The 25476-nt window shown below is 48.9% G+C and overlaps 1 protein-coding gene across 2 annotated transcripts in view; it reads right to left on the reverse strand.

The window, feature by feature from the left end:
* LOC118084239 (uncharacterized) overlaps positions 1–25476 on the reverse strand; it is a 281031-nt gene that overhangs the window by 117967 nt on the left and 137588 nt on the right. For both annotated transcript variants that reach the window (XM_060270659.2, XM_060270658.2), the window contains exons 18-25: positions 24968–25021; positions 21922–21975; positions 11943–11996; positions 11582–11635; positions 9830–9874; positions 9579–9632; positions 6732–6776; positions 3544–3597 (exon numbers count right to left, since the gene is read on the reverse strand). In XM_060270659.2, the coding sequence (XP_060126642.2) occupies positions 3544–3597; positions 6732–6776; positions 9579–9632; positions 9830–9874; positions 11582–11635; positions 11943–11996; positions 21922–21975; positions 24968–25021 (414 nt within the window). The remainder of the gene's footprint in view (positions 1–3543; positions 3598–6731; positions 6777–9578; positions 9633–9829; positions 9875–11581; positions 11636–11942; positions 11997–21921; positions 21976–24967; positions 25022–25476) is intronic.

Raw genomic sequence — 25476 nt, forward strand, 5'->3', positions numbered from 1 at the left:
GGTGGCTTATTTTCAGGGGATGTCTTTTTTTAAAATTAAGTATGGTACAGTTTAACCTACAAGATTTAAACTGTACCTACAAGGTTAAACTGCCTATCACTATGGCTTATTTTCGGGGTATGGCTAATTTTCGGGGTGTGGCTTATTTTGGGGGTATGACTTATTTTTGGGGTGTGGCTTATTTTTTTGGAGAAACACGGTATTTCGTATCCAATTTGGATATGAAATGCCACATTCCACAACGCCACATTCCACAATGGGGAGTGTTCTTAGCAACATAGGGTATACAAATGTCACACCTGCGCAAGGTAAAAGCCCCTTTTGGGACCTAAAAACTCAGCCAGCAGACCCTGCCGGGCATGCTGGGAAAAGAACCTACAGGAGAGGTCGCAAAACATCGCCCTCTAGCGGCGTCTATACTGTTACTGCAGCTAAGAAAAGCTTCCTTGTGTGTTTGATGACCATATATAATGTTGTATATATGTGACTCTCAAGCTTGGGTTCAATTTTATATCTGCTTACAGTGACTTCAAAAATGGTCCAAAAACGGATCAACAAAATTTTTAAAAATCAATTTGCGCGTGAGGTTTTTTAAAATCAAATCTCTTTGAAAGTCTGAGTTTATCTAATCTTTAATGAAAACTCATCAAATTATGATACAGGGAAAGGAGGTTGTAAAAAAGTCATCACCCTAATACACAATTTCACTTAAATGTGTGGTGCCTTGGAACGTAGCCCCTGCGTAAATTGAGAGATTCCTGTATACGTAAAATAAAAATGGGTTGTATCCAACTAAGTTCTACTCATAGGAAATTCACTGAAATTAATGAACCTAAGCTAGCTGTTGCCACAAATTCCAATGGTTCTACTCTTAGTAGCACAAACACTCTATACAACCTAAAAATAATATTGGGTAAAGGTAAAGGTAAAGGGACCCCTGACCATTAGGTCCAGTCGTGACCGACTCTGGGGTTGTGGCACTCATCTCGCATTATTGGCCAAGGGAGCCGGCGTACAGCTTCCAGGTCATGTGGCCAGCATGACAAAGCCGCTTCTGGTGAACCAGAGCAGCACACGGAAATGCCGTTTACCTTCCCGCTGGAGCTGTCCCTATTGATCTACTTGCACTTTGACGTGCTTTCGAACTGCTAGGTGGGCAGGAGCTGGGACCGAGCAACGGGAGCTCACCCTGTCGCAGGGATTCGAACCGCCAACCTTCTGATCAGCGAGCCCTAGGCTCTGTGGTTTAACCCACAAGTGGTCCCTATTTATCTACTTGCACTTTGATGTGCTTTCTAACTGCTAGGTTGGCAGGAGCTAGGACCGAGCAACAGGAGCTCACCCCGTTGCAGGGATTCGAACCACCGACCTTCTGATCAGCAAGCCCTAGGCTCTGTGGTTTAACCCACAGCGCCACCTGCGTCCCCTTATTTTTGGGTAAGGGGGAGCCAAAAGCCAGCTCTGAAAAGTTGAGTGGAAATCGTGTCCTCCCTAAAAGAGGGCATGTGTTGCGGTGAGACCTGGAGACCGACCTTCTGTGTTGTGGGTGGGTAAGATTGGTCAGCCACAACACCTGATTGGTCGGTCCCTTGATGTTGGGTTCAATTGGGCCAATGGGGCGCAGTCCAAATGGATCGAGGGACCTATGAGCGTCCCAGAGCGTCCTCTTTCGGCGCGTGCTTTTGGAACACCTGCCTACCTCTCCCTACTTTTAGGGCTTGTTGCGCTTGACCTTGCTATGCTGTCATGTGTCGTCGTCCCTCATTGGGACAGGGGCACGTCATGAATTCCCCCCACTTGGCTGATTGGCTGGCGCCATTTGGGTTTCGCCTGCCACATAGCAAATCGTCACAACTTTGTTGGATAGGGTTGTGGATAGGGTCTGGTTCAGGTGATAGGGATGGGGGAACGCTCTCGCCATCCCAATATGAAGGGTATTCCGTTAAAGGAATCCAGGGACTCAAATGGTTTGGTCAACCCCCAAAAGGGGTTTGTGCACATGCCTAAGTCCAGGGGAACATCTGGGGGTGGACATACTCTGCTCCTGGCTCTCCGCCTATCCAGGTGTTCACCCTTGGCTGACCGATGCTGGTGCCCTGGGTCAGCGCTACCTGCAAGGGTGCAGGGAGCTAGTCGAACAAGAGCCTATGCAGCCACAACCAAGTTGTGGCCTAAATTCTGCCAAAAACCCAGGGCCGTCCTTTCCATTTGGCTTAGTGGCACGGTGCGCCAGGGCGCCTCCCCATCAGGGGCGTTGGGCTGGGGCGCCCAGCAGCCCCATGCGCTGCTCATATTTGGGGCGGCGGGAGCAGCGCCTGAAAGGGCTCCTTTCGGTGCGCTGTTCCCGCCAAATCCCCTCACAACAGCAGGCTTGCTAGCCGTCGTTCCAACGGCGCCTAGCAAGCCTGCCCAGACGAGGGGACGTGGCGGGAGCAGCGCCGGAAAGGGCTCCTTTCGGTGCGCTGTTCCCGCCACATCCCCTTGCAACAGCAGGCTTGCTAGCTGCCATTCCAGGGGTGCCAGAGGGATTTTGCACCACGCCGCTGAATACCCTTAAGACGGCCCTGCCATTGGCTGACCTATGCTGTTGCCCTGCGTCAGCGCTACCTGCAAGGGTGCAGGGAGCTAGTCGAAAAAGAGGCTATGCAGCCACAATCAAGTTGTAGCCGGAATTCTGCCAAAAACCAAGCTAAAATTGTGAATTTATTTAGGGGGGAGGTCTCTGGGTCTGAACACACAAATAAGGAAGGCAGGGACATCTTAAGGGTATCCAGCGCCGTGGTGCAAAATACCTCCTGCGGCCCCCCCCGCTTGCTAAGTGCCATTGGAACGGCAGCTACCAAGCCTGCTGTTGCAAGGGGGCGTGGCGGGAACAGTGCACGGCGGAAGATACAGCCGACCGCCCCCTGCAAGTGTGAAGGAGGAGGGGCAGTGGCAGAAGAGGGGCAGTGGCCGCCTCAAACATGAGCAGTGTGCGGGGCTGCTGGGCGCCCCAGCCCAGCGCCCCTGATGGGGAGGCGTCCTGGCACAAAATACCTCTGGCGCCCCCACACTTGCTAAGTGCCATTGGAACGGCAGCTAGCAAGCCTGCTGTTGCAAGGGGATGTGGCGGGAACAGCACACCGAAAGGAGCCCTTTCGGGTGCTGCTCCTGCCGCCCCCCCCTGCAAGCCTGCTGTTGCGAGGGGGCGTGGCGGGAACAGCGCATGGCAGAAGATACAGCCAACCGCCCCCTGCAAGTGTGAAGGAGGAGGGGCAGTGGCAGAAGAGGGGCAGTGGCCGCCTCAAACATGAGCAGCACGCGGGGCTGCTTGGTACCCCAGCCCAGCGCCCCTGATGGGGAGGCGCCCTGGCGCACCGCGCCACTAAGCCAAATGGAGAGGACAGCCCTGAAATAAGGAATTCTGCTGGATCAGGTCAAAGCCAGCCCCCCAACCCAGCATCTTGTTTCCTCTTCTGGAAAGCATCAAGCAGGACTCTCCACACTCATGTCCCTCATGTCTGCAACACAATACAGTCAGTCCATTTAGCAACCCATTCTTACCTTGTCCCCGACTATTCCAGGCTCTCCTACTGGACCGATGAACCCCATCAGGCCCTGAAGAGAAGAAAAAGAGGGCGGCATGGGGTCGGGGCATGGAGGGGGGGCAGAGAGAGAGAGAAGAAAAACAACAGAATCAAATCAAATCAAAAGTTTATTGAATGGTCACAGACCAATTCGACTCACGTGGCGAGTCGGCAGAGCATAACATACGGTAGAAAGATAACAGGAACAATTTCAGTACAAGTTGATCAACAATTACACTTTAGAGTTTGAAAACAGAAGATTAAATGTGAGCATTCCCCTGCCAATTGCCGTTGGGAAACTCTAGTTTCCTATGTTGAATAGCAGAAACACAAAATTTTGCAACATTGGTCGTGATTTCGGGGTCCTTGTCTTCCACCAGGGCTCTCAGGCGTTGGGGTTCTGGTTCATACTTCAATTTTTGTAAAACTGGGGTAATAAATGTAAATCCTCGTAGAGGCTGCAGTATAGCAATACATGTGTTTTTGTTTCTACTTCTGATGAGCCACATGAGCAAATAAGTGTCTCATAAGGTTTGCCCTCGTACCTGCCTTGCAACAGGGGAGGGGAGTACATTAAATCTGGCCATGGAGAAGGAATGTCTATTGTTGTTGTTGTTTAGTCGTTTAGTCGTGTCCGACTCTTCGTGACCCCATGGACCAGAGCACGCCAGGCACTCCTGTCTTCCACTGCCTCCCGCAGTTTGGTCAAACTCATGTTCGTAGCTTCGAGAACACGGTCCAACCATCTCGTCCTCTGTCGTCCCCTTCTCCTAGTGAGGTCTGGTCAGACCTCACCTGGAGTACTGTGTCCAGTTCTGGGCACCACAGTTCAAGAAGGATACTGACAAGCTGGAACGTGTCCAGAAGAGGGCAACCAAAATGGTCAAAGGCCTGGAAACGATGCCTTATGAGGAACGGCTTAGGGAACTGGGTATGTTTAGCCTGGAGAAGAGAAGGTTAAGGGGTGATATGATAGCCATGTTCAAATATATGAAAGAATGTCATATGGAGGAGGGAGAAAGATTGTTTTCTGCTGCTCCAGAGAAGCGGACACGGAGCAATGGATTCAAACTTCCACCTAATCATTAGGAAGAACTTCCTGACAGTAAGAGCTGTTTGACAGTGGAATTTGCTACCAAGGTGTGTGGTGGAGTCTCCTTCTTTGGAGGTCTTTAAGCAGAGGCTTGACAGGCATATGTCAAGAATGCTTTGATGGTGTTTCCTGCTTGGCAGGGGAAAAAAAGTTTTAGCCAATAGTGCCTCTAGAGTCCACAGCCGCGCACTGACAGGTATTAGTCCAACTTCTATATGGACTGCTATATTGGAAACGCAGGGGAGGGGGGGTTATCCCTAATAGGCAAAGGAAAAATTGAGTTTGAAATGCCTCCAGGGGAGCGAAATTTTTGAAACTGCAAACAGAATGGATTTTCTGGTTTGCTCAAGTCCAAGCTATTAACAGAGAAAGAGACAATGCCCTCCTTGTGGGATGAATTAGCCCGGTACCCCTTCAAAACTGCCCACAACCTCTTCTTGGCTACTGGCAGAGACACAATTGCTCCCAGACTGTGACCACAGCAGCTCAGCCAGCTGGTCCCACTTTAAAACCGCAGTTGGGCCTTTGAAGCTCGGCGCCTGCGGGAGCCACAACACACAACAGACCAGGAACAAATTACAGGCAGTGCCACAACCCTAAGCTACAGAGAGAGAGAGAGAGAGAGAGAGAGAGAGAGAGAGAGAGAGAGAGAGAGAGAGGTGGTGCTATATTTATGATTCCCCCCCCCTGCTACATATTTCTTCTCTTTAATCTAAGCTAAGGGCTGCAAAAGAAAACATAGGAATCTGATGAGTGCAATAGAATAGCTATTCCTGCTGCAGCAATCGAAGAAGGAGGGCCTTGAACTCATAAAGTTGCCATTGATAGCCATAGAATCATAGAGTTGGAAGAGACCACCCCCTGCCAAGCAGGAAACACCATCAAAGCATTCCTGACATAGGCCTGTTAAGCCTTTGCTTAAAGACCTCCAAAGAAGGAGACTCCACCACACTCATTGGCAGCAAATTCCACTGTCAAACAGCTCTTACTGTCAGGAAGTTCTTCCTAATGTTGAGGTGGAAGCTTCTTTCTTGTAGTTTGAATCCATTGCTCATGTCCGCTTCTCGGGAGCAGCAGAAAACAACCTTTCTCCCTCCTCTATATGACATCCTTTGATATATTTGAACATGGCTATCATATCACCCCTTAACCTTCTCTTCTCCAGGCTAAACATACCCAGCTCCCTAAGCCGTTCCTCATAAGGCATCGTTTCCAGGCCTTTGACTATTTTGGTTGCCCTCTTCTGGACACGTTCCAGCTTGTCAGTATCCTTCTTGAACTGTGGTGCCCAGAACTGGACACAGTACTCCAGGTGAGGTCTGACCAGAGCAGAATACAGTAATACTATTACTTCCCTTGATCTAGATGCTCCTCTTGATGCAGCCCAGAATTGCATTGGCTTTTTGAGCTGTTGCATCACACTGCTGACTCATGTCAAGTTTGTGGTCTACCAAGACTCCTAGATCCTTTTCAAATGGACTGCTCTCAAGCCAGGTGTCACCCATCCTGTATTTGCACCTTTCATTTTGGAAGGACAGATCCTGAAGCTGAGGCTCCAATACTTTGACCACCTCATGAGAAGAGGACTCCTTGGAAAAGACCCTGATGTTGGGAAAGATGGAGGACACAAGGAGAAATGGACGACAGAGGACGAGATGGTTGGACAGTGTTCTCGAAGCTACGAACATGAGTTTGACCAAACTGCAGGAGGCAGTGGAAGACAGGGGTGCCTGGCGTGCTCTGGTCCAGGGGTTCACGAAGAGTCAGACACAATTAAATGACTAAAAAACAGCAAGGTATCTTTAGGCATACATGCTCCACACATGGTCACATCGCATTGTGAGTTTTGGAGTATTTCAATCGACATATAACCATTTCCTGTTCAAGCACCATGTACATTTTTATAACTGCATTTTATTCACTTCAGGGAATTGCTGCTCTAATAAGACAACATTTTCAGATCCAGAACGGTGGCTTACCTGGACAGCCATCAAAGCTCCTGTGAACAAACAAATCACTACCATTCCACGGGGTCAAGGAGAAATGAGCAAAATGCTCCGCAAGACATTTACCTGATCACCAACTTTTCCCGGTCGCCCTGGATTCCCTGATTCACCCTGAATCAAGACAAGAGAGAAGCAGCAGAATAGGATTACTACTTGCCGTTCATATGACACTTACAATTTTGCAAAGTGTTTTGCAGACTTATGACTGGGACAGACAGGTTTGTTCATGAATGTAAAGTTCAAAGAAGAATCCTTATTCACTAGACTCTCTGCTTCCCAAGTGCCTTCCAAATTTAATAATAATAATAACAATAATAATAATAATAATAATAATAATAATAATAATAAATTGTTATTATTTATACCCCACATATCTGGCTGGGTTTCCCCAGCCACTCTGGGCGGCTTCCAACCGGATATTAAAAACAGTACAGCATCAAACATTAAAAACTTCCCTACACAGGGCCGCCTTCAGTTGTCTTCTAATATTTATTATTTATTTATTTATTTATTTATTTATTTATTTATTTATTTATATCCCGCCCATCTGGCTGGGTTTTCCCCACCACTCTGGGCGGCTTCCAACAAAGATTAAAATACATTACAATATCAAAGATTAAAAACTTCCCTAAACAGGGCTGCCTTCAGTTGTCTTCTAAATGTAAAATAGTTGTTTATTGCCTTGACATCTGCTGGGAGGGCGTTCCACAGGGCGGGTGCCACCGCCGAGAAGGCCCTCTGTCTGTTTCCCTGTAACCTCACTTCTCTCAATGAGGGAACCACCAGAAGGCTCTCGGTGCTGGATCTCAGTGTCCGGGCTGAATGGTGGGAGTGGAGACATTCCTTCAGGTATACTGAACCGAGGCCATTTAGGGCTTTCAAGGTCAGCACCAACACTTTGAATTGTGCTCGGAAACGTACTGGGAGCCAATGTAGGTCTCTTACGACCGGTGTTATGTGGTCTCGGCGGCCGCTCCCAGTCCAGTCTAGCTGCCGCATTCTGGATTAGTTGTAGTTTCCGGGTCACCTTCAAAGGTAGCCCCACATAGAGCGCATTGCAGTAGTCCAAGCGGGAGATAACTAGAGCATGCACCACTCTGGACCTGCGCCTCCATGGACAGCTTGAGTCCAGAATGACTCCCAGGCTGTGCACCTGGTCCTACGGGACCACCTCTCCTGGTATGCCCCGCGGAGGACCTTAAGGTCCGCAAACAACAATATTCTGGAGATCCCGAGCCATAAGGCCTCATCCAGGGCCAGGGCCTTTTCGGTTTTGGCCCCAACTTGGTGGAACACTCTTTCCCAGGAGACCAGGGCCCTGCGGGATTTGTCATCTTTCCGCAGGGCCTGCAAGACAGAGCTGTTCCACCTGGCATTTGGGTTGGATTCAGTGTTTTCCTCCCTCATGGTTTGGATTAAGGACTACTTAAACTGAGGCTGCATTTTAAATTTTAATATTCTCTTTTAATCTGTATTTTAATTCATTGTTTTCTTTTCTTTTACGTCTTATTGTAATTTTATTGGTGTCAGCCGCCCTGAGCCTCGTTTTGACTGGGGAGGGCGGGGTATAAATAAAATATTATTATTATTATTATTATTATTATTATTATTATTATTATTATTAGCACCTACCCCCAAAATTTATAGAGTAGCAGAGATTTAACCAAGCTGCAATGATGCTGAAAATAGTGCAAGGGGCATGGTTGCCTGGCAGGAAAGCATCCAATTAGCACGGCATTTACACAGGAGTTTGCAGTGGGGGGTGGGGTGGGAATGGGAGTAGGGTGGGTCATAAATTTTTTTTTACGGAAATGTTTCCTCCCTTGATCTTATCTCAGGCGTATGGTATAAACATAGTCAAATTTCAAATTTGGGACAAATTGGTTAATATTTAGACCCTCCAGATTGAAATTTTGCCTCACTACGAGTGATAAAAACATAGGTATTTGACTCATTTAATTCTCAGGATGTTAAATTGTGAACTAATAAACCTAAATTTTAGGTTTTATGTAGAGCAATAATAGTTGCATACTATTATTTTCTGCAATCTTTATTTATTTAAGATCAAACATGTTGATAATTGACATGAAAAATGGTAGGAGGTTACTAGTAGGAGATGACTAGAGCATCTAGGATAGTTATTGGAGACGTGATGCTACCATGAAAACAACAATGAACAATCGCTCTAAATTCCCAAAACAAGAGACTAAGGACTTTGCACCAAAATAGACATGAAAAGCAAGGGGTGAGATGGCTGGAGATCGCTTGATCATGTGAGATAAGAATCCAGTGTCCTTATTCAGACCAGGTCTCAAGCTTGGTAATGAGTTGCAATTCAGCAACTTCTCTTTCCAGTCTGTTTCTGAAATTTGTCTGTAATAAAACAGCTACTTTGAGAACTTATATAGAATGTCCTGTGAGATTGAAGTGTTGTCCTACTGGTTTCTCTGTCTTGTGATTCCTGATGTCAGATTTATGTCCATTTATCCTTTGGCGTTATACATGATCATTATACATGATCAAGCGATCTTCAGCTATCTCACCCCTTGCTTTTTCATGCGAGACCATTTGCAGTCGTTTGTAGTCGTCAACAGCTATCAGTCAGTCAATCACCCATTTCCACCACCCTTCTGAGTGATACCCCTCCCCACCCTTTCTCTACATATAAGCGTCTAGGGACTTCTCTTTCAGTGTATCTGAAGAAGTGTGCATGCACACGAAAGCTCATACCAAAATAAAAAACTAAGTTGGTCTTTAAGGTGATGCTGGAAGGAAATTTTTTATTTTGTTTCAACCTTGTCAGACCAACACGGCTACCTACCTGTAACTTAACCAGGAGGGTTCCCTGGATTTGAACACCCTGGTTTACCCCAACGCCTCCCTTCTTGTGTCTCAAAAAAAAAGCCTCTTTACCTTGAAGCCATCAGCGCCTGGTTTGCCTGGAAATCCTTTCCTGCCAAGGGGACCCTGGAAAACGACACACACACATACAAGGGCAGAAAACACTGTCAGGAGCGGAAGCGAGAGGCACATGAATCAGAAAAAAACATGATTGCTTTATCTGTAACAGTAGGGTGGGTCATAAAAAAAAATCGAAAATGTTTCCCGCTTTTGATCTTATCTCACCCACCCACAACAACGACAACCCTCTTCACTTCTCTTACCTGTGCCCCTGGGATGCCAGGTGTTCCCCCTGGTCCTTCATCCCCCTGGATCACAAAACGAAAATAGGAGACAGGTCAAAACAGGTTGCAGTTAATTCATAAAATGGGTTTTATTGGATTCATTAGTAAGTTGCAAGAGAACAAAGTCAAGGAACTGTTCTAGAAGGAAAAAGCATCTTCTCTCTGGGTTGTATGCACTGCTAGTCCTACTCAAGAGTTGACCTATTGAAAGTAATGAGCATGATGGACTTAGAATCATAGAATCATAGAGTTGGAAGAGACCACAAGGGCCATTCAGTCCAACCCCCTGCAAAGCAGGAAACAAACCCAATTTGGTGTCATCTGCAAACTTGCGCAGGATGCCCTCAAGCCCATCATCCAAGTCATTGATGAAGATGTTGAAGAAGACTGGGCCCAAGACAGAACCCTGTGGCACCCCACTAGTCACTACTCTCCAGGATGAGGAGGAGCCATTGATGAGCACCCTTTGGGTTCGGTCAGCCAGCCAGTTCCAAATCCACTGAATGGGAGCATTGTCCAGCCCGCATTTTACCAGCTTCTTTACAAGAACATCATGGGGCATCTTGGCAAAGGCCTTGCTGAAATCAAGATAGGCTACATCCACTCTCTCTAGTGCAGTTCTTTTCAGATGAAGGAAGGGCACAGGAAGGGAGCAGGGAGAGATGCCATCCTGAACGCTGTTAAGGTCATTTGGAAGTGTGATCCTGCCCTCTGGGGTATTAGCCACCCCTCCCCATTTGGTGTCATCTGCAAACTTGCTCAGGATGCCCTCAAGCCCATCATCCAAGTCATTGATGAAGATGTTGAATAAGACTCTCCAGGATGAGGGAGAGCCATCAACAGTATAGTTAATCAACAGTATAGTTTTATGCTTTCTGAGCTAGCAAATATTTGACTTCTTGTTGAGGTGCTAAACCTGTATCTATGTGGTAATGCTTCGGATGCCAGTCAAGTATCGGCTTTGCATCATTGCAAAGAATTAATTGTTTATAACTACTGTCGTACCTTGGACCCCAAACGCCTTGGTGCAGATCCGGAAGTGAGTGTTCTGGTTTGCAAATGTTCTTTGGAACAAATCCACTGAATGGTAGCATTGTCTAGCCCGCATTTTAGAGGGGAAAGGGAGGAGGAGGGAGGAGGAGGAAAGCAAGATTGGGCACCAATTCTTAAAATTAAAACTCTTACACCATAGTTCTATAGTTCTGTCGACACCGATTCTGGCTGGCTTGGACAGCAACCCCTCTCTGGAAGGACTCCTCACAATCAGATATACGTGCAGAGCAGCTAACTTTGCTCGGACTGGGCCCAAGACAGAACCCTGTGGCTCTTCCCACTAGTCACTACTCTCCAGGATGAGGAGGATCCTAATGGGTTACAGGATGGGTTGGACTGAATATTGAACACAAGGAGACATTTATTGTTCGTGAGGGCAGTTTGGCAATGGACGCAGTTGCCAGAGTGGTGACAGTCTCTCTCTCTACTCTCTCTTCAAGCAGAAGCTGGCTAGGGACAGCCAGCTGTCAGATTTATTGCATCAGGCAGAATTGGAAGGGGGCTGGACTAGATGATTTAGAAGACCCTGCATCAAGCTGTATAACTCTACAAAAGAAAGGAAGTTTGCTGAAAGCAGGAAAGGTGTCTGAACCCATGGCCAAGCCAGTGCCCTCCAGTAGTTTTGGACTACGCAGCATGGCCAAAGCCATCAGTCAGCATCTCCTGCTCCTTTCTTACCTCTTGGCCAGGTAGTCCCCTGGGGCCAGGTAACCCACGCGCTCCTGGTTTTCCCTGCAACAGACAAGGGGAGAGAGTGGGGAAGGCTGAGAGAGGGATCCTGGAAACACAGAGTGAAAAGCTGACTTCCAGTGTGTGTTGCCACAGGACGGCGTCCAACATCAATTCTGTTCCAGCTCTCTTGGAGCCATCTCAAGACAAACAAGCCCTGAAAACCAGAGCTTTGGCTACGACTATCTGCAGGGATCTCCGGGATTTTCTCTCCTCCTCTCCTTCCCCGGCCATTCTTTCTTTGCTTCTTTCATCTTTGCTGGCACTTGCCGAGAAAAAGGTGACGTCTGTTTCTTTCAGCACCACTCACCTTCATGCCTTCGGGGCCGTTTTGTCCTGGTGGGCCAATGTCGCCTGGAAAGCCCTAGAGAGCATCAGAGAGAAATGCTGTTATAACAACAAGGTCCCCAAGCCAAATCTTCACACACCAGGCATTGGGAGGAGAAAGCTAGCCTGTTGCCTGCTGAAATAAGCCCGGTTCATTGTAGTGCAATGTAAACTTTAGACAGGATGCCCTGCTAGCTATCAAGGCCGATGGCTTATCAAAAGGATGAGGCACGACCAGTTTGACGCAGAAACTACCGTAGGCAAGACAGGAATTCAAGCCCCCACTCAAGGCTGCTTGAGGCTGGTAGCAGGGTCGCCCAGAAGCTTTACATTGACAATGTGTATATGATAAGGTGCAGGAGAGGAACCTTTAAGATATAGAATCATACTAGTGTAGTACTTTGTTAAAATTCATCTTGTTTGCTTTGGCCCAGTTGTCTAATCCACTCACCCCCAAACTGCGACCCTCCAGATGTTTTGGCCTACAACTCCCATGATCCTTAGCTAAGAGGACCAGTGGTTGGGGAAGATGGGAATTGTAGTCCAAAACATCTGGAGGGCCGAAGTTTGGGGATGACTGGTCTAATCTGTTCAGGTCATTTGGAAGTGTGATCCTGTCCTCTGGGGTATTAGCCACCCCTCCCCATTTGGTGTCATCTGCAAACTTGCTCAGGATGCCCTCAAGCCCACCATCCAAGTCATTGATAAAGATGTTGACGAAGACTGGGCCCAAGACACAACCCTGTGGCATCCCACTAGTCACTACTCTCCAGGATGAGGAGGAGCCATTGATGAGCACCCTTTGGGTTCGGTCGGTCAGCCAGTTACAAATCCACTGAATGGTAGCATTGTCTAGCCTGCATTTTACCAGCTTCTTTGCAAGAATATCATGGGGCACCTTGTCAAAGGCCTTGCTGAAATCAATCCTTCTTTGTCCTGAAAACTTTCCCCTTCCTCTCAGCTAAAGATGTGCTTATGTCAGCAAACGTTTCATTAGCGGGACACAGCAAAGGCCATCCCCATTCAGTTCTTTCCGCATTTAGAGTCAGCAGTTAGTCATGTTTCCTTGAACAAATAAATCAAAGCATTGCAAGCTTGACCAAGAAAAGGGGGGGGAGGCAGACTTGGCATTGCAAATGGAGAGGTGACGACATGCTCATTAGACGGAGCACTGGACGTTTAACACCAACCCCACTTTCCGCCCACAATCCATTCAACTAAGGAAACAAAGAAAGCCAATATTAACAAAGAAAAAAATGATCAACTGATACCACTCAATGGAGAGCTGTTCCAGACCCAGCAAAATAACATTACATTGATGGGGGGGGGGAGCTGGTGGTGTCAGCCAATATTTTAAACCATTCTCCGATGATGCACATGTCGTTTTAAAAGGGCTGTTGTTGGCCTTTAAAGCATTCAATGCCTTTGGCCCTGTATATCTGAAGGAGCATCTCCACCCCCATCGTTCAGCCTGGACACTGAGATCCAGCACTGATGTAACAGGGAACGAGGCATAGAATCCTAGAATCCTAGAGTTGGAAGAGACCACAAGGGCCATCCAGTCCAACCCCCTGCCAAGCAGGAAACGCCATCAAAGCATTCTTGACCTATGCCTGTCAAGCCTCTGCTTAAAGACCTCCAAAGAAGGAGACTCCACCACACTTGTCAAAGGCCTTGCTGAAATCAAGATAGGCTACATCCACAGCGTTCCATTCATCTACCAGGCTTGTAATTCTGTCAAAAAATGAGAACTGGGCTTAAATTAGCCTTCTTCAGGAAGATAGGGGGAGCTCTTTAAATATTGAGTGTTTCATCCTCTTCCTTATATAAAAGAACGCTGGGCAATGCTCAATCACTGCATCGTCACATACAAGAACGAGAGAAACTGTAGTAAACCTCACAGGACAGCCACTCCGAAAAATATAATTCATTGAAACTCATCCAGAACCTCACCACAAGCTTTTAAGACTCCTATTTTGACTGTGGAACAAACTGTTTTGCTGCATACAATTTCATAATATAAACCATTCCTCTTTGAAACCTATCCATGTTCTGCCTTTCCTCTCTGACATGTTTATAGGATGCTAGTTCAGCCACCAATACTGTGTCCTGATACTTAAATATTTTAACTCCATTGGCTTTCTGATGGACGTCTAGTATCTGCCAAGGACTATTCCTGATACAGACATATTAATATTTGTATTATTAATATTAATAAGAAGATCAAACCTATCCATTCTGAAGGAAATCAGCCCCGAGTGCTCACAGGAAGGACAGATCCTGAAGCTGAGGCTCCAAGACTTTGGCCACCTCATGAGAAGAGAAGACTCCCTGGAAAAGACCCTGATGTTGGGAAAGATGGAGGGCACTAGGAGAAGAGGACGACAGAGGATGAGATGGCTGGACAGTGTTCTCGAAGCTACGAACATGAGTTTGACCAAACTGCGGGAGGCAGTGGAAGACAGGAGTGCCTGGCGCACTCTAGTCCATGGGGTCACGAGGAGTCAGACACGACTATACAACTAAACGACTAAACAACAATAAAAAACAGGATGGTTGTATAGGCACCACCCTATACCGAAAACCAACTGACGGACAAACATATTGTCACAGAGGCCGGATCAGGCTACTTCAGAGTGACGACGCTACGCAGCTCTGCATTTTATTCTTTTATTGGTGCTGCGTATTTACAGTGCTGAAGTCATTGCTATTTACAAGGAACGATGTGGTCATTCGGTTTCAGAACCTCCGAATGGCTTTTGGCGCGTCTTTCTCCAACACAAAAGCTTTGGCAGACCCATCCTCTTTCCCCTCCTCTTTCTGCGTAATTCCGGAGTTGGGGGGATGGGTCTCCCCCCCTTATTCGCCCCTTCCTGTCCCACCTGGGACCCTGGCTCCTCTACCTTGCCTGAGCCTCGGACACGACTTCCTGCTTCCCCCCTGGAATCGGAACTCTCTCTGCTTTCCCCTGTGCTCGGGGATGGGCTTGAACTCAGGAGGGGAGGGACTTCGCGATATCCCCTGTCCCTCACATCCACCCCCCTCCCAAGCTCTCCTTCACCCCTCCCCAGGTCCCCCCCAGGTGTCGGTGACGACTGGAAGCCTAAGAACTCAGTGCTTTCCGAGCCCGTTGGTGTGAACACCTCCCCCCAGTCCTGCGAGCCCCCCCCTTCCGCCTGGGAGGACGGGAATCCCAAAAAGTCCGTGGCGTCAGAGCTGGTGGGGGTAAAAATGTTCTGCCAATCTGCTCCTTCCTCTGACTGGGTGGATCTCGGTGACGCCCATACCTCATCCTCTGGTTCCTCAAACTCCGCTTCCCAGCGCCATGGTGAACTGCTCTCCCGTGCTTCCTCCCCCTCCCCCTCCCTTTCCATGTGCCAGGGCTTGGGTCTGTGGGGAAAGAGGGCGTGAAATTCTTCTACCAGGAATTCCTCCTGTATCTGAGTGGCTGGGACCCATTCATTCTGGGACGGTGGAGCATCCTCCCATGCCATGAGGTACTCCAGGCCCCCCACCCCCCTCCTTGAATCCAGGATGGCCGTGGCCTCATTGAGTTGCTCCCTGCCTTCCCTCTCCCCCCCTCCCTCGGGGGTTTGTTCGCTGCCTCGGAGCCTGCTGCTTTCCCTGTACGGCGACAGCAGCGATCTATGAAACACTGGGTGCACCCTCATGTCCTCTGGCAGTGCCAGTCTGAAGGCCACCGGGTTGACCTGTTGCGTGACCGTGAAGGGGCCCAACCTTCTGGGCGCCAGCTTTTTGCACCTCCCTCTGATGGGAAGGCCCTCCGAGGACAACCAAACTTTGTCCCCCACCCTAATGACCTCCCCTTGTCGCCTGTGGCGATCTGCCCCCTTCTTGTACGCTTCCTTGGCTCTCTCCAAGTGTTCTCTGAGCTGCTGGTGCACCGTCTCCAGTTCCTCTGCCCAATCCTCAGCCTGCGGGCCCTCCTCCTCCTCCTCCCCCTCCCTCTCTGGGAAAGATCTGAGGTCGCGCCCATAATTGGCCTTAAAGGGCGACACCCCTGTGGAGACGTGCACTGCATTATTGTAGGCAAATTCTGCCAGTGGCAGGCGATCCACCCAGTCTGTTTGCCTCTGGCTGACGTAGCATCTGAGGTACTGCTGCAGGATGGCGTTGACCCTCTCCGCCTGTCCATTAGTCTGCGGGTGTCTAGCCGTCGACAAGCTGACCTCCACCTGCAGGAGGTTCATGAGTCGCCGCCAGAACCTGGAAACAAATTGGCGGCCACGATCCAAAATAACTCTTAAAGGCAATCCATGCAGTCTGAAGACGTGGTCAACAAACAGTTTGGCCGTTTCTTCTGCGGAGACCGCCCTGGCACACGGTATAAAATGGCACATTTTGGACATAAGGTCCACCACCACCAACACTGCGGTCTTGCCTCTGGAAGAAGGCAGGTCTGTGATGAAGTCCATGGACACCACTTCCCACGGCCTGTGTGGTGTGGCTAAGGGCTCCAGCAATCCTGCTGGCGGTGCTCTGACCACTTTTGCCCGCTGGCAGGTGTCACAGCCCCGTACATAGTCTCGAACATCTTCCCGCACCCCTGGCCACCAGAAGTGTCTCATGACCAGGTGAGCGGTCTTGTCCCTCCCAAAATGACCCGCCGTTGGGTTGTCGTGCATCTGCTTGAGGACCTTACGTCTAAGCTGGGTGGTGGGCAGGTACAGTGCACCCTTGTAGAAAAGCAGCCCACTGCGTTCTGCAAAGTCTTTCGCCTGCTCCCTCCCCCCTCTCAGTTCTCTGAAGATGCGGGTGGCAAATTCATCCGCTGCTGTCAGTGCTGTGAGTTCTGCCTCACTCACCACTGCTGCTCCGCAGGACCATGCTGACGGGGGGAAAATGTGCCTGGGTGCCGGTGGCGCCTCCTCCTCCATGTACTCCGGTTTGCGGGAGAGGGCATCCGCCCTGACATTCTGCTCCCCCGGGATGTAGTGGATGGAGAAGTTGAAGTTCGAGAAGAACTCTGCCCACCGTATCTGTCGCTGGTTGAGCACCCTGGCCGTTCTCCAGAACTCCAGGTTCTTGTGGTCTGTGCACACCTGGATGGGGTGCTTGGCGCCCACCAGGAAGTGTCTCCAATGCTGGAACGCAGCGTGGATCGCAAGAAGTTCCCTATCAAACACCGTGTAGTTGCGCTCTGGCTGGGTCAGCTTCCTGGAGAAGAAGGCACAAGGTCTCCACTCCCTGTTGGCGTCCAGTTGCAACAAAATGGCGCCCAGAGCTCTATCAGAAGCATCTGTCTCCACGCGAAGGGGCGCGTCCTGAACCACGTGGAACAGGTTCTGGTCTGAGGCGAACACCCTCTTGAGGCTTTCGAACGCTGCTTGCGCCTCTGGTGTCCACCTGAACTTCTGCTTGCCTCTCAGGCAGTCAGTGATGGGAGCCGTAACGCGAGAGAAGTTCTTGATGAACTTCCTGTAGAAGTTGGCGAAGCCTAGTAGTCGTTGGGCATCTTTGCGCGTCCTGGGGCTGTGCCAGTCCAGGATGGCCTGCACCTTGTCCTTGTCCATCGCTAACCCCTTGTCTGACAGCTTGTAGCCCAGGAAGTCCACCTCTTTGGTGTGAAACTTGCACTTCTCCAGCTTCACATACAGGTGGTTCTCCTTCAGGCGCTGCAACACCTCCCTGACGTCTTTCACATGCTGCACTGGGTCATTGGAGTAAATAAGGATGTCATCTAGGAAGACCAAGCAGTTCTTGAAGAGGAGGGACCCCAGGACGTGGTGCATGAAGGCCTGGAAGCATGCTGAGCCCCCTTGCAACCCGAAGGGCATCACCAGATATTCAAAAGAGCCCAGAGGCGTGAACATCGTGGTTTTCCATTCATCGCCTTCCCTGATCCTGATCAAGTTGTACGCCCCCCTCAGGTCGAGCTTGGTGAAGATCTTGCCCCTGCGTGCCGCTGTCAGGAGATCATCCACTCTGGGCATGGGGAAAGCCACTGGCTCTGTCACTGAATTCAGCCGCCTAAAATCCACCACCAGACGGCGCTGTTGCGTGTCTTTCTTGTCAAGCCAGAAGACCGGGCTGCCCCCTGCTGCCTTGCTTTCTCTGATGAACCCCCGCTTGAGGTTCTTGTCGATGAAAGCGCGCAGATCCTCCAGTTCCTGGTCTGACATGGCGTACAGCTTGGCTGGGGGTATAGTTGCCCCTGGCACCAGGTTGATCTGGCAGTCAAAAGGCCTGTGTGGGGGTAGGTGGTCGGACTCCGCTTCGCTGAAGACCTCCTGCAGGTCCCAGTACGGCTTGGGTATCGCCTCACCCCCTTTGACGTGCATGGTGGCCACCGTGGCTATTGGAGGCCCCTCCCCTGGTTGGTGCTCCATGCAATGTTCCAGACAAAAGTCCGACCCAAACGTGATGCTTCTCTGGTGCCAACTGATGGAGGGGTCGTGGCGCGCCAGCCAGCTCATGCCCAAGACGATGGGGGGGTCTGAGATGGTGGTGACGTTGAATGCCAGTGTCTCTGAGTGCCTTCCCACCGTCATTCTCATGGGGGGGGGGTTTGATGAGTGATGGCCCCTCCCAGCAACTCTCTGCCGTCAATGGTTGCCACGTGCAGAGGAAAATCCAGCTGCAGAAGCTGGATCTGGTGCTGTTCTGCAAAGTTCCTCGAGAAGAAGTTCGCTGACGCCCCACTGTCAATTAGGGCGAGGACCGTCAGGGGATAGCCATTTGGGAGCGTTAGGGTCACTTCTAGAACCACTCCTGCTCTGGGAGGGGTGGGCTGGCTCTGCTCCTCTCTGTGCGGGTGGGCGGGCTGGGGCTGTTGTCTGCTGACTGTGCCTGGCTGCTGCCCCTTGTCTCCTGCAGCCAGGCTTTCCCGTTTCCCTGCTGTGGTGCTGCATTAGTGGGGGAGGGCATAACCGTTCCCGCCTTTCCTTGCCACTCCCTGCGATGTGGGCAGTCTCTGACGAGATGCTGGGGGGAGTTGCAGAGAAAGCAATTCCCGCCTCTTCCCCCCCTGCGTCTTGTCGCCGCTGGGGTTTGAAAAGCCCGCGCGCGCGCACTATCAATTTGCATGGGTTCCTGGTCCTGGCTGGCCCCAGGCGTGGCTTGAAAGGGTTGTTGGGGGAGTGGCTTCTCCTGCGACCGTGGGAACCAAGCCCGCTTTGCGCGCGTTGCTTGCTTGTCGCTCCACCGGGATTCCTGTCTCACCCCCACCGCCAGAGCCGCTTTGCTCAGCTGATCCATAGTACTGGGCTTTGGACCTCTCGAGAGCTCATCCTTCACCTCCTCATGCAAACCCAAGTAGAACGCCGCTTGCATTGGGGCTGACTCTAGTTCCCACCCCAGTCTGTGCACCAGCATGGTGAATTTCGCCCAATATGCGCGAACTGTCATATTTCCTTGGCGTAAATTATGAAGTTCCTCCTTAGTCTGGTCCATATGACTATCGGACGAATACATCGTTTTCAGACCTTCTAGAAATAGTTTGACATTCTTCATGCAAGGATTCTTTGTTGCGATTAACGGTCTTAGCCACTCCCTGGCTGCCCCGGTAAGGTGCTCCACAATAAACGCTACCCTGTGCTCATCATCAGGGAACTCATCATGGTGCAGCTCAAGAGCATACACAATCTCAGTCTCAAAGCCATGATATTCCCTCGGGTCTCCATTGAACTTGCTTACTAGGGTCCCGGCTCTCCTTCCTGGCAGCACTTGGACTTGGGGTGCCCCTCCCGCCTTGTTTTTCTCTGCATCTAGCTTGTTTTGGAGGTCTACCGCCGCCGCCCTTAATTGCTGCTCTCTTTCCTGAAGTGCTCTCACCTGTTCCGCAAGTTGTAGCCTGTCGTCCTGGACCTTCTTGGTTTCTTCTTTAGCTGCCTTTAATTCCCCCTGCGCCTGCTGCGCCAGCTGCTGCAGGTCTTGCTGGGCTTTCTCTGCGATCTGCCGCCATTTCTCCGCCTCTGACACACTCATCCCGCCAACTCCAAAGTAGCCCAAAAAAAAGATTCGGAGGTTGCTGTCACAGAGGCCGGATCAGGCTACTTCAGAGTGACGACGCTACGCAGCTCTGCATTTTATTCTTTTATTGGTGCTGCGTATTTACAGTGCTGAAGTCATTGCTATTTACAAGGAACGATGTGGTCATTCGGTTTCAGAACCTCCGAATGGCTTTTGGCGCGTCTTTCTCCAACACAAAAGCTTTGGCAGACCCATCCTCTTTCCCCTCCTCTTTCTGCGTAATTCCGGAGTTGGGGGGATGGGTCTCCCCCCCCATATTCGCCCCTTCCTGTCCCACCTGGGACCCTGGCTCCTCTACCTTGCCTGAGCCTCGGACACGACTTCCTGCTTCCCCCCTGGAATCGGAACTCTCTCTGCTTTCCCCTGTGCTCGGGGATGGGCTTGAACTCAGGAGGGGAGGGACTTCGCGATATCCCCTGTCCCTCACACATATCTACATGCTTCTAGCTACCATCCCAAACATACCAAATAATCCTTTGTATACAGCCAGGCCCTATGTTGCAGCCGCATCTGTTCCAACTCTACAGACAGAGACTCTCCCCTAAGAGATCTACAGCAAACCTTTTTAGAACAAAAATATCCACCCGATGAAGTTAAACAACAGATCAACAGAGCCAGACTGATACCTAGAGAGAACCTGCTGCAAGACAGACCCAAAAAAGAAAATAACAAGACACCACTAGTTATCACATACAGCTCCCAAGCTACAACAGTACAACGCATCATCAGAGATCTACAACCTCTTCTGGACAATGACAGCTCTCTTTCTCAAGCTCTGGGAGGAAGACCTTTCCTTGCCTACAGACAGCCACCCAATCTTAAACAACTCCTCACCCACAATAATACCACCACCAGACGTAACAGGGACACTGGTACCAGAGCCTGCAATAAACCCAGATGCCAACTTTGCTGCCACATACACCCGGACAACACCATTACTGGCCCCAACAACATCCAACATACCATCTCAGGACTATTCAATTGCTCACCTTCTAACATTGTGTATGCCATCAAATGCCAACAGTGCGCTTCAACTCTCTATATTGGACAAACAGGCCAAACCCTACGCCAAAGGATCAATGGACATAAAGCTGACATCAGGAATCACAAGACAGAGAAACCAGGAGGAGGACACTTCAATCTCCCAGGACATTCTATACAAGATCTCGAAGTAGCTGTTTTATTACAGACAAATTTCAGAAACAGACTGGAAAGAGAAGTTGCTGAATTGCAACTCATTACCAAGCTTCAAACAATGGGGAGACCTGGTCTGAATAAGGACACTGGATTCTTATCTCATTATACAGGATCAAGCTTTTTCCAGCCATATCACCCCTTGCTTTTCCCTGCAAGACCAATTGCAGCCGTTAACAGTCATCAACAGGTTTACCACTCCTATCAGCCTATCACCCATTCCCACCCCCCTTCCTAGTAATACCCCTCCCTACCCTCTCACTATATAGAAGGGTCTGGTGACTTCTGTTTCAGTGTATCTGAAGAAGTGCGCATGCACACGAAAGCTCATACCTATGACAAACTGAGTGCTACTGGAAGGATTTTTTTTCAATTTGTTTTGACTACGTCAGACCAACATGGCTACCTACCTGTAACTAGACTGGCTGCATTTAAGATGTTGGCAGGTGTGGGCTGGCTGAGAGCGGGTGAGGTTGATGGGCCATTTGCCCCATTGAGATAGCCTTCCCTGCTCCCAGGAAGGGCCGAACCCTGCAAGCAGTTGTGTCAATCCATTTTGGATTTCCACAGGCATCTGGCTGGGCCCTTGGCCCTTCTTGCATTCATTTTACTTGCCTTTTAAAAAAATGTACTAAGCAAGGGGGTGGGATTCCAAGAAGTGGATGAATTTTAAGAAAGGCAGGAAGACCAGCTTAGGATAGAACGGGGTTTCAGAAGAAATGAACTTTTAAAATGACAATCGGTCTCCAAAGGAAGAAGTAATCTTGAACTCATACCTCAGGGCCAGGGGATCCTGGAATTCCAACTGGACCTTTGTCGCCGAACTTCCCCTGCAGAAAACCAGAAGGGGAAAAATTACTCAAGAGAGAGCTTTTTAAGATTGAAATGCTCCTACATAAAACATAAACCCAACATACCCTTCCACCTAGAAAACTAGCAGGTCAGAACTAGCTTTGCTTTCTACCTGGCTTACCAAGAAAATACTTTTTTTCATGAGGACACATTCAATCACCTTTTCTTTTCTGACATTTACATAGAATACTAGAATCGTAGAGTTGGAAGAGACCACAAGAGCCATGCAGTCCAACCCCCTGCCAAGCAGGAAACACCATCAAAGCATTCCTGACAGATGGCTGACAGCAACGCATGGCCGGGTCAGCTAGTAGAATCCTAGAATCATAGAGTTGGAAGAGACCACAAGGGCCATCCAGTCCAACCCCCTGACAAGCAGGAAACACCATGAAAGCATTCTTGACATATGCCTGTCAAGCCTCTTCTTAAAGACCTCCAAAGAAGGAGACTCCATCACACTCCTTGGCACCAAGTTCCACTGCCGAACAGCTCTTACTATCAGGAAGTTCTTCCTAATTTTGAGGTGGAATCTTCCTTCCTTGTAGTTTGAATCCACTGTTCCGTGTCCGCTTCTCTGGAGCAACAGAAAACAATCCTTCTCCTTCCTCCATATGACATCCTTTCATATATTTGAACATGGCTATCATATCACCCCTTAACCTTCTCTTCTCCAGGATAAACATACCCAGCTCCCTAAGCCGTTCCTCATAAGACATCGTTTCCAGGCCTTTGACCATTTTGGTTGCCCTCCTCTGGACATGTTCCAGCTTGTCAGTATCCTTCTTGAACTGTGGTGCCCAGAACTGGACACAGTACTCCAGGTGAGGTCTGACCAGAGCGGAATACAGTGGTACTATTACTTCCCTTGATCTAGATCAGGCATCCCCAAACTGTGGCCCTCCAGATGTTTTGGCCTACAACTCCCATGATCCCTACCTAACAGGACCAGTGTTTGGGGAAGATGGGAATTGTAGTCCAAAACATCTGGAGGGCCAAAGTTTGGGAATGCCTGATCTCGATGCTATAATCCTATTGATGCAGCCCATAATTGCATTGGCTTTTTGAGCTGCTGCATCACAGTGTTGACTCATGTCAAGTTGGTGGTCTACCAAGACTCCTAGATCCTTTTCACATGTACTGCTCTCAAGCCAGGTGTCACCCATCCTTTCATTTTTTTGCCCAAGTAGAGTACTTTACATTTCTCCTTGTTCAAATTCATCTTGTTTGCTTTGGCCCAGTTGTCTAATCTGTTCAGGTCATTTGGAAGTGTGATCCTGTCCTCTGGGGTATTAGCCACCCCTCCCAATTTAGTGTCATCTGCAGACTTGCTCAGGATGCCCTCATTGAAATGCTCCTACATAAAACATAAACCCAACATACCCTTCCACCTAGACAACTAGCAAGTCAGGACTAGCTTTGCTTTCTACCTGGCTTACCAAGAAAATACTTTTTTTTCCATGAGGACACATTCAATCACCTTTTCTTTTCTGACATTTACACCTCACCTTTCTTCTCCCCAGTAATCCAGCCTTCCCCAATCTTGTGTCCCTAGATGTTGTTGCACCACAAACCCCAAAACCCTCATCCATGGCCAATGGTCAGGGATGATGGGAGTTGAAATCCTCAAACAACTGGGGACCTAAGGCTGGGACAAGGTTGCTCTAACCATTACACTGGTTCTGAGTACTGTAGTAGTCTACTGGCAGAAGCCTATATGGGTCAAAATGGAAAGAGGAGCATTTAACAAACATTTAAAAATTGGATTTTTGGAAAATAAATCAAAAGTACAATGACCCATACGACCCCCAGAGATGTGGGTGCAAGATAATCTGTTCATATCTGTATGCACTAATAAGTTCTTAAGACAATTAGTCCGTTTGAGTCCTATCCGTTTGAGTCTTAACCGACTTGATGTACATTGTCTTGTGGATCAATAGGAGGAAGGGGAGTGCTAAACGAGATTATGTCAGATTATTAAGACAGAAAGAATCACAGTTTATTTTCATGTTTAAAACGCTCCATCCAGAAGGATTGAACTCTGAGTTTGATTTGAGTTGTTTTATTCAATTAGATTACTTTCAGGATCTTGAGGTGCATGTTACTTTAAAATTTCATTAGCCTTGGTTGACTAGGGTGTGACCTGTGGTGCTACTGTATATTAAGCTCTTAATTCCTTGCATCAGGTAGCAGGGGTTACGTATGAGTATGACCCCTGTTCTGCAGAGTACATGCAAGTACTAGGTATGTTGTATGTTTGTTTTATTGTCTTATTGCTGTATCTTCCTGTATTTTTGCATTGTGAAAATAATATGGACTGTATAGATTCGTGTCCATGCCGGCTATTGACCTGATTATAATGTATGATTTATAGTATGCATGACATGATTATCGACTTATGTTTATTTGATTTATTTTGGTTATAAAACTGAAGAAGCATTAACTGAAACAGATGATTACCCTGGATCACTGTCTGATTTATGGTTAACTACAGATTAAAACAGTTATTTTTTGCCCAAGAACTGGTCGACGTGTTGCCTCCTTTTCTCAGCATTTTGACTTTAAAATGAAAGATGAGCAGGGAATTGGAGGAGTTCTAAAGAAAAGAACGTATAGAGGAAGACATATAGGAATTTATATAAATAATGAAATAGCTTTAGATCTAGGAATTGGTAATGAAATCAAAGCAAGATTAGAGGAAAGGAAGAAAAGGGAAGGGATGCATGGATAGTAGGGAGTCAATTTTAACTACCGGTAGTATGTTTATTGTATTGTTTGTGTTGTGTTCTTTTGTATTTTTATGTATTATGTTATTGAGTATTGTAGAGTATTATTTTATGTCTTTTTTGCTTATCTCCATTTGTGTTTTCCTTGGTCAATTTCTTTTATGGTTATTGTATTGTTTACAAGAATTGAAATAAAGTCTTTTTAAAATAATAATAATAATAATAGGAAATAGGAGCAGTTACTTACAGCAGGTCCTGGCTTTCCTCGCGCACCTGTCATCCCAGGTGAGCCTTGGCTACCCTGAAAAACAAAAGAGACGCTTCTAGAGGACAGCCCAATGCAAACATGTGCAACAATCAGGGACGATGGGAGTTGTAGTCCAGCAAAATCAGTATCCTCCAGCAGGGGCATTCCCAGGATCAAAACTAGAGGGGGAGGGCAAGCCATGGTCGTTCAGGGGCAGGGCCAAGGCACGGGAGGGGAGGGGCCACGAAGTGGGAACGTGGGCGGGGCTACGGAGCGCAGGTGAAACTGACTCCGGGAAGAAGTTTCATCCTGGGCGCCGCCCCAGGGGAGAGCGCGCATGTGTGGCTGTTTCTGTTCTCGAATGCCTTGGGCGTGCGGAGCCGCGGCGGGGCTGGGGAGGAGAGCTCTGAGGTTTCTGGCTGCGTGGAGGAGGGGGGAATTCCACGGGGGTGACGCGCCCCCCCAAAACCCTGGATCGAGCGTTCTGGGGGCGCAGATTGCTCGGCAGT

The sequence above is a fragment of the Zootoca vivipara genome, chromosome Z2 (assembly GCF_965207765.1).
Source record: "Zootoca vivipara chromosome Z2, rZooViv2.hap1.1, whole genome shotgun sequence".
Taxonomy (NCBI): Eukaryota; Metazoa; Chordata; class Lepidosauria; order Squamata; family Lacertidae; genus Zootoca; species Zootoca vivipara.